Here is a 10000-nt window from a genome sequence, read left to right on the forward strand (position 1 = left end):
GGATCACTGATCCAAGATCACTTGGATCACGGTGCATCAAAGGAACCGATGAATCCACTCTGGGAAAGGATTTTTCAGTTCCTTTGATGCACCCTGATCCAAGTGATCTTGGATCAGTGATCATTTTTCGGATCATCCCAAAGGAACGCACCCTAAGTTACATTTGTTTATCAAACCAAAGTAACAATTGGAATTCGTTAACAACTCTTTCACTCTCGATTTAATTTAGTTTAGGACAAATCGATTAGTGAAAGCTATGTTGTCGTCACAGACAATACTGACCTGCAAAGTAATGGAGTCATCCATGTTGACATTGCTTCACCACCACACCGAGGAGTGTTCAGGGATGGCGCAGTGGTGAGAGCACTCGCCTCCCACAATTGTGGCCCGGGTTCGATTCCCAGAATCGGCGTCATATATTGGTTTTCTACTCTGCACCGATAGGTTTTTCTCCAGTTACTCCGGTTTTCCGCTCTCCTCAAAAACCAACATTTGACTTGATTTGCGTTAATTGTTAATTTCAGTCTACAGTGTCCCCAATTAGTGCTCCAGCGCTAGAACGACTAGACACTTAAATAAAATTCCTTTCCTTTCTTTTTTTGTATGATTCCTACCCAACAACTGTTACTGGACTAACCAGTGGGGAATGCATCTGGTAACATCACGTTCAAGTGTACGGTGCTTGGACCTAACAGCAATAACTCGTATATGCTTTACAGACGAGGGACCCGTTTCGCAAAAGTCCCGATAACTTCTCGTGCCAGGAAAGCCAATTGGGAAAAAAGTGTCTGGTTATTTTAGAGATCTGGTTATTCAATAAGTTTACGAGACCCGAAAGAACAACATATCGGTAATAGCAAATTGCCATACCTTGACACCGTCCTGGGTTGAAGATACAAAGAGATTTATTTCCCTGACTTACGACCTAAAAAAGCTCTAAACATTCCAGAAACGAACCCCTTATCGCAAGGAAGCTTTTTAAAATTAAATATTTGCTATAACACTCTTTTGTCTTATTTTCCGCTCTCTTTTCTTTAATCATTTCATTTCATTCTCCTCCATAATTTTCTTCTCTTGGTTTTAAATAGTTAAAGCATTTTCTCCAACACATCTTCAGTGTACCTCCATGTAATCTTGATAGAATTCCCCAAAACGGAATTCACTAAGTAGTTTGAGGTTAATCTCTTCAAAATTGTTCATATGCACTAGTACTTTTGAAGGCTTCTTGTACTTATCAGTGTAACGACTTCGATATTCATTCCACAGTGAATAGGGTGTCAGACGTTCCAATATATCCACTTTGACGCCTTTTGTTTGGATCATTACTACAGGAAAAGTGCAAAGACGGGTGGTTATGTGGATTGGCATAAGGCATGATTCCACAATCCTGGAAAAAAATCGTTGAGACTTTCCTCAAGTTTCGTCCAACAATGCAAAGCAGAAATTAGCGTTGGGAAGTACTTTTCTCATTATTGAAACTTCTAGCTATGAACACAATATTGTCACTTTATTATAATTACGTGTGTATTTTACCTATATATTTGTAGTTTGCGTGAGGAATCAATTTTAGAAACTTATTACTAGGCGTATTATTAGGTAACTTTATCTTGCCCTTCCACAAGAGTGTACCATACCCTGTTCTGTAAAATTTGTTTATTTGAGGTAAATAAATAAAATTAGTGACCGGTCAGTATAAAATGCAGACTACAGACTGAATCTAAAATGCAGACTGAGGCCAAGGCCGAGGCCTATTTTGTACCGTAGTCTTCATTTTAGACCCAGTCTGCAGTCTGCATTTTACAATGACCGAATTAATTACTGTTTTCTTAAAGAAATAACAATAATATCCAGCGGATTATCAACCATTTTCCCCAGATCAGCAACAAAGAAGATGCTAGCTTAATTCCTTATACAAATCCCGAAGTGTTACATTAAGACTGAACGCCATCAACAGTATTAGCGTCAGGGTCAACCTCGTTCCTAGGGTCTCTTCGTCGATGACGAGAAAGACCCCAATTGAAAACCCTGGGAACAAGGTTGCGGTTAGGCTTGGGGTTTTTCCGTTTAATCAATCTTATCTTCACTGATCAGTTACGTTAACGTAAGGAGAAACGTTAGACGGGAGAAATCAGTTCTATATCTGGAGCCAAATGATGTGAAAGATGACGAGAGACGTGCATATCTTTTTCCAAGATTTCAGGACGTTTTAACGAGACTGAGGGTCGTGTTTACGTAAAACAGCGAACGAAAGGCAGCGGTTTGCTTTAAAAAAGGAACTTTATTAAAGTGTCTAGTCGTTCTAGCGCTGGAGCACAAATTGGGGACACCGTAAACTGAAATGAACAATCAACGTAAATCAAGTCAAATTATGGGTTTTTTAAGGAGAGGGGAAAGCCGGAGTACTGGCGTAGAAAAACCTCTCAGTGCAGAGGAAAGAAGAATCAAACATGCCGAGTCTGGAATAGAACCCGGGCCACATTGGTGGGAGGCGAGTGCTCTTACATTGAGGTCAGCTTTTTCTATTTTCGTCGTATTTGGTTTCGGTTTTCATCGATAAGCAGAGAAAGTTAATTGTCGTGTAGGTTATCGCTTGTCTCTAGGAACCAGTTTTTTTCAACATTCATCGTCTTTTTTGGGGGGGAAAAAATTAGCATTTTCAGCCCTTTTTTGGCGCTTACGCAAGACTAATGGTCGAAACACTTGTCAAACCGGTCTTTTGTAGTACATTTGTGCTCGTTTTGGGTGTTATTTGTACTCTGCTGAGTGCAGTTGAATGATAATCTGTAAAACTTTTGCTAATTTTTCTTATTGAAGGTTTATTTTTCAGAATAGTCGCGGGGTTTGACAATGAGAGCTCTTTTTTTTGCGGCCTATTTTATAACAATTTGCTTGCTTGTCGTATGCCATATTGCTATAAATAATTGTAAGTCCAGATATTAATTATTAATCAGTTTTATGGGTGCATTTGGTCCATAAATTTAGCTCATTGCGAGGAATGGCGGGGGGGGGGGGGGGGTGGGGGGCAGAAATGAAGATAATAATTATTGCCGAAGACAGTTCAAAATTCGAACAAAGCAAGCACAAGTTAAACGACTAGAACACCTTTAAAAGAGGATGGCCAATGGAATGAAGGGCCATGGGAAGAAGAATGAATAAAGCAACAAAACATGGATGCATTTTCGAGTAGCATTTATTAGTATCCTGGCACTTGTGACATTTCTTTCAAGCAATCTTGTCTACGGTTTTAGGTCATTAATAACTGATAACTGGGTCACTTGGTGCATACAGCACATGTCAGCTCTCGACCAGCAACGTAAGGACTGCAGGGTAAAGAACCACAAGCTCCTTCCACAGGATACAACAAAGCACCGTTTTTGTTTGCACTGCTTCCAACAACGGACTCTGGGTCCCCATCAACACAGATGAAGTTCTTGGGGCCTTTGTGGTTGTAGTATTCTGTCATCAGGTACCCATGATATTCTTCAGTCCAGCCAGATGGGCAGACATTCCTTGCACGGATCATCAGCTTTGAGGAGCGCGACTTTGCGAAGCACACAGCGCAGACTGCATCATTGTTGTGAAGGCTTGTCTTAAAGGGATCACCATTGTACTGGTTAACTTCATACTCTGTGCCATAAACATACCCAGAGTTCTGCCACCCATCTTTGTATTTGTCGTACTTTGGCTTGTTTGGAAGACAAAGGTAGTTTCCTCCTCCACCAGGATGGTTGTGGTCTTCACCTCCAATTATTCCTTATACAAATGTTTAAAATAGAAAATAAACAAAAAACGAATGTCAAAAATCGTTTTAAGCTTATGGTCATATTGCTATCTTATTTGAATGCATTGTTCCTTGGCATATGAAAAAAACTTTAATTAAAATAATGTGAAAAGGTGAAGTAATACATTGAGTACTTGTACACCTAAAAAACAGTGGAAAGTTGTGGCCTACTGTGGTTCAAAACAAACAGCTAGTAAAGTAGTCGAAGTCGCTAAACTGACAGTGAGGTTCCGAATAATACTTGGCATTTCGCAAAAATTGGCTGTGGGGGAGTGAAAGGATAGGAAAGGTAGATTTGAGTATATTTGATTGCAAATCTTCCTTTCTCTTCCTTCAGTTTTCTAAAAAAAAAAAATCAGTTTTATTTCCTGTCTTGTCCAGCTTATTTTATGGCCCTCAAATCCACTTGAGATCCTTTTTTTTCCTTGTACCTTTGTAAACAAAATCAGCGCCGCTTGGACATGTGGTTCTTCCCCAGCGCACGTATGTCACCCCAGATTTTCCTGGTGGCCCTGTTGAACCTGATAGAAATGTTGAATTTCAATTGAATGTTAACTTTCTTACCAACAGCAAGTTTTTCTTCAAGCTTCATCCACACCCCTTTTATGGGATATTGTGAGAAATAGCATTGAATTAGCCCCCTGACTTAACCGCTATCATGCGAACACTGGTTAAGAGTTCCTTTCCTTTGTTTATTCCAAAAATCAGGCTAGTTTTGAAGGCTCACCTGCAAGCTCTTTGCCAGGCAAGGAGGACGGCGCCTACTAATTCAAAGTACTTTTGCCCCGGTTTATGATTATGCAGGAAATGTAGATCTCAACAAGTGCCATTGAAATCCCGGCATAAAGTAAATTGGGGTAACCACGCATTTTTCCAAGATAATTCATGAACAATTTATATTTGTAAAAAACTTTAAAATACAAAGTAGTGTATGGCGTTCTTTCTCAAGTTGACGCTTAACTATCTCTAAAAAATGCATGGTTCCCCCCAATTTTCTTTTTGTATACCAAGAGTACTTGCTAAGATCTACTTTCTCCGGATAGTTTAAACCGTGCAAAAATATCCCTTTATCAGTTAGCATCACAGATAGGAAACCAGAGTATCTCGAGACGCGCAGAACGTATGTGCAATAACAATAGTAGGCACCATCCTTACAGGGGCATTTGGTATTATGTGTACTCGTTGGGGATTTTGCGAATTCTATTACAATACCTTGTGGTCCTGCTTTTCCTGGTGGTCCAGGGGGGCCTATTCGTCCCACACCGTTGTATCGACCATCCCGCACTGAAGTGAACCAAATGAGAAAAAGCCCAGAAATTGTTATGAGGAAGCCAACTAGTAGCAACTGTCTTCACAGAATTTATATGAGAATTTAAGCACATTTCAGTGTGCTTAAACAAACGCTGCATGGGGCCATCTGTTGAAGAATTTTTCGTAACTGTGTCTAATACTTTTGTTACTTTAAATGGGTTTTGAAAAAGAAAACAACGAATGAATTTAAAACAACTTTACATTAACCTTTTAAAACCAAACAAAGGGCAAAATGGTTCCTTTTTTACCGAATTTTCAAGACTTCGTATTGTTTCTTCACATCACACCCTGTTCCTCATATTATACTACAGGTTGAGAAATCTCTGAAATGTGCTTGGCTAAGACCAGTATTATTTCCCCCAAATTTGAAATACTTGTAAACATTACAGCTTCTCAGCCTACATGTAGACTGTAAACAAAAATAGCATGAATTCTGCGGGGTATTTGAGATAAACACCACTCGTGGAAGTTCAAGATTCCCAAAATATCACTCACTGCTTGGCGGCTCATAATATTTTTGATGAATTTTGAAATATCGCTAGTGGTAGTTATCCCAAATAACCCCTAGAAAGCATACTATTTCCTATATTGCAATACATGTTATAGTACACTTGATTATATCTTAGACAATATGCACACTTTGATTGGCTAATTAAGGTGCCCGTAATTTTATGCTGTATGAGACCCTCCCTTAGGAAGTTGTATATGACATGTTGTATTTTATTATGTTATTATACTGTTATGTTATATTAATATACAATACTCTTTATGTACAATGTATATCAGCGTTCCACCTCGGACATCAAACTTATCCTTTGAGTTATTTCTTTGTTGAGCCTTTGTGTTTAGGGAATTTCAAAGCCGTAGTTTGACTTAATCATTATAGTTAGCAGAAAACTATATATATATTATATTAAAAAGGATTATACTCTGTATGTTATATTTAGTGCTCGCATGCTTTATCATAATTTTGTTTAAAATGGTTTAAATTGTGTGGTATTATGTTATGTTTATTTGATATTATGTTATGTTAAATTAACGTCTTTACGTGTAAGTATATTTCTTTTGATTTTTTATGGTTTTACTGTCATGCAGACATAATAATTATACAGACCAAGCAGGTAGGACAGTAGAGAGGAGTCACTTGATCGAGGTGGTGAATTCAATAGGGCGTCTAGTCTGCAGGAAAGCAACAAACAACAAATCATGTATAAATGTTATTTCTGACGGTTGAATGATTGGGAATGAATTAGTCAGAAAGTAATATTCTGACGGAACCATAGAGAGGCTCCTTGGGTATTCATTTTTTAAAATGATCTTCAAGCCGAAGTTTATATTGTATGTGCAGTTTAGTTGTCCCCTTTTCTCAGGGTCTGGTACTGCTGCATTAGATGAGAAATACGTTTCCCTGACATATTTTTTGGCCACTTCTTAAGGGTGGTTTTTTCGTATCTTGCGTAGCACTCCTTCTCATAAGATTTTAAACCTTCACGTGTTATTTGAATGGTCCTATGCTGTAGTCAGGATTTGTTTGCATTGATGACTGGCTGACGCATCCTCAATAAACTTTCACATTAAAGCTTCTGCTAGAGTAGTCACAATTTACATATTTTAATAATGCATTGTCTGGCTTTTTTTTTTTTTTTGGGGGGGGGGGGGAGGGGGAAGGGCTTGTTGATTCCCTCAGGCAGTTGGCAGCATCCATCGCACTGAATCAACTCAAAAATCAAAGGAGCGTTATCCAAAACTGTATGATTGAAAAATCATGTACAGTACATTGTGAACTTGAATTTCAGAAAAACAATACTTGAAAAATAGTTTGATTATTAAGTCAGAACGTTAAAAAAATCTGTGTCGGAAGTTAAACTAACTAAACTTGAATGTACCGTTTAATAAATCTGGTTTCCATTTCTTGAAATTTCTTCTCCATCAGTGTCTTGCTTTTGTTGTGCCTGTGCAGAAAACATTACATCATCAACTTGGCTTGAATGGTAAGCAACTTCTATTTTCAAACGAATTTTCGAGGCGAAAATTCTATAACCCATAGTGTTAAAAATACCGCGCTGCTGCTGAATTTTGTGTGGTAAAGATTTCTGTAATTTGTATGTTGATAAGAATGGTTCACCACGAAGTACAACAAAGTGTCGCATGTCGTTTCCAGGATACTAACACTCACATTACTGAGGCATCGCTTGAAAATTTACCTTTCCTCCAATGCTTGAAGACGCTCTTGAAGAACTCGATAATTGCTGGCTGATCTTCGTTCTCTTTGCTGTGAGGGCATGAGGTTTTCACTAGCTTCGCCAACATCATCGTAGGATTCGGTGTTGCCAATATCCTCTCGAGGCTGTGGTCTTTCTGGACTTTCATTACTCACCATAGCGTTTGCCAACGTACAGCAACATATCATCAGTAGTGTAATAAAACGAAGATGATTGCCTGTAAGGAGGTGTCTAGGAGTTTCTGCTCGCTGGGTCAAATTTTTCCCACGCATGTTAGCGAAAATCGAAGAATCAAAGAAACAACCCCTTTTCCTTCCAAAAAGAAATTGTGGCAACATCTGGATATTCAAAGGTATTAACTAATCAAGCTAAATCATTGGCAAGAGAATTTTCGTGTTTTAATGATTATGTGACGTTGCACGACTTCAACAAAACACTGCGGACAAACAACTCTCTTCAGTGGTAAAAATACCTTGGCTTTACTTTGAGAAAGAGGACTTGACACTTTTGCCAGTCGCGAATCGAATGAAAGCCCTGTTCGCGAATCTGCTTAATTTGCTCAATGGACAAAAAATTCTCGACATGGGAAAATAATTGCCTCAACGGAATACTGACGTGTAATAGCGAAACGTGAAAAATTAGTTCATTTGATTGATTAACCACAATCACGACAGATATGTCATTCACCGGCCATGGTCGGTCTGTATTGGGAAAAACTGTACCCGAGGTCTCGAATACGGCCCATTTTTTCCTAAAAAGATATGCTGGCTGGGAATCATTGCTTAAGGCTGGCCTGCGATGCTTATTATCAAAAGAGAAATATCACTGAGGCAATACCGCAATGATCGGTTGACTGATTTTGTTCACAATAATTTGTAAAGCAACACTGTTTACTTTTAAAAACATTTCAATGCAGGCATTTTAAGTCACCTGGCGCCGTCCCATCACACAAGCTCACCCAAACTAGGATTCCGCCCGGGTTCCGCCCGGGGATGGCGGCCAAGATAGAGAAATTTCGCCCGCTCCCAGAGCCAATCAGATTGCAGGATTCGCAGAATTCTGCCCGCTCGCGCATTAAGAAAAAATAATAAAAGGAAAATATTCCGAAAGGGGTGATTTGATAAAGACAACAGAGAATTACGGACATAATTAACTAGCAAATTAAGCAAGAAAACGTACCGTGGCCAACAGCAAGTCGACAAGCACGAAGTTCATAATGTATCAGTCTTTTCTTGGTTGTATGGTTCATTGCTTCCCCCTCTATCCCTCCAAACCAGGATTGCAGTCGCCTATCTGCCGTGGTCTGCTCCTATAGATGTTGTTTCGGTCACTGAATCGCAGTCAGACAAGCATGAATACCGGTAATACTTTTTTTTACATTGGTGCCTCTCCATTAACTATGGGTTATCATAAAAACTTTCTCCAAACAAGAAATCAGTGTTTACCATTCTTACACAGAAGTCGGCGAGTCGAGTGTTCATGTTGGTATGTTACCATCAACAGCGTAGCTCCTACTCTACCATAAAAACTACACGTAATCAGTAATCAATAAAATTGGCGGCCTACTCTACTATAAAAACTACACGTAACCCATAATTCCTCGATTCGCTCTGACGAAGGGCTAACGCTCGAAACGTCAGCTTTTAGAATCTCTGTACGGTGGCCAATGTACATTATCAACTCCCTTCATAAAACCAAATTTTTGTATACTACTTCCCCACCGACGCAGCACCACAGTTTCTTTAGAAACTACCCTCTTCATTCTCTCTGTTCATGTTGTAGTTTGGCAGCCAGTCAAACGAGTTTGTCACGGATTTGTTTGACGCGTTCAAAGCGGGAATTATAATTTAAGATTGAAATGAATATTAATATATTAACTTTGGTGCATGATTTGTTTCCGCATTCCTTATATATATGGCCAGGGAGGTTTTCAGTCACTTTGAATTTATCCTCAAGTTTTACCCTTACTTGATGAATAATCTATACATTGTTCGAGGTTGTACTATTTTTCAGTGCGGCACGAATGCCCTTAAAACTGCCCGTGAAAGAATGCAGCTTATTTTCCCAACCGGACATATAATCTTCTAGTGCGGGAGATCAAATAAAGCACTATACACACTGGCAAGCGCAACATTGGATCAACTGAGGAGTCCACAAACAAACCCAGGATCAGAGCGGTCAAATTCTGTTATTAGAATTCCACAATTCATGGTTGGTTGAAAACATACGAGTAATCATTTGGACTCCAGTGTGAAGCGTCGAAAATCCTTTGTCCTCTGTGTTGATTTAGGTAATGTCGGGTTAGAATATTGTGACACGAGTCAAGTCAAGGCTCTCTTAGTTTGTTGGAATGCCACGCAGGCTACTGAAAAAGCCGCTACAAGAAGATAGAAAGACACTAGACCAGACCCAAAAAAGCTTTCTTACAGCACAAACATGTACGTTAAAAGAAAAAAAACCCAGACCAATCATTGTAAATATCATTTGCATCCCTAGACGTCATACAAATATTAGGAACGAAGCGATGAATTCCGTATTTTTCTGGGATGTGATCGTGGTCATAACGAGCTACAAATGAACAAAATCGTCCCAAAAAGGTAGCTTGTAAACAGGCTTCTCTTTGGATTGTTCCAAATGTTTGCTTCGAACTTTGTTTTAACTTCATGACAAAAGGGAGGGGAAAATG

General features: G+C 39.1%; 1 protein-coding gene across 1 annotated transcript; it reads right to left on the reverse strand.

Annotated features, from left to right (window-relative positions):
* Positions 1–3172: 3172 nt before the first annotated feature.
* On the reverse strand, positions 3173–8644 carry LOC137976302 (uncharacterized). Its single transcript, XM_068823604.1, has 7 exons — positions 8494–8644; positions 7297–7652; positions 6979–7044; positions 6207–6271; positions 4994–5065; positions 4213–4302; positions 3173–3753 (listed from the first exon to the last, which is right to left on the reverse strand). Exons 1-7 carry the CDS (start codon positions 8527–8529, stop codon positions 3272–3274), a joined length of 1167 nt encoding a protein of 388 aa, XP_068679705.1. The 5' UTR covers positions 8530–8644; the 3' UTR covers positions 3173–3271.
* Between the last annotated feature and the right edge of the window lie 1356 nt (positions 8645–10000).

Source organism: Montipora foliosa, chromosome 1, assembly GCF_036669935.1.
Source record: "Montipora foliosa isolate CH-2021 chromosome 1, ASM3666993v2, whole genome shotgun sequence".
Classification (NCBI taxonomy): Eukaryota; Metazoa; Cnidaria; class Anthozoa; order Scleractinia; family Acroporidae; genus Montipora; species Montipora foliosa.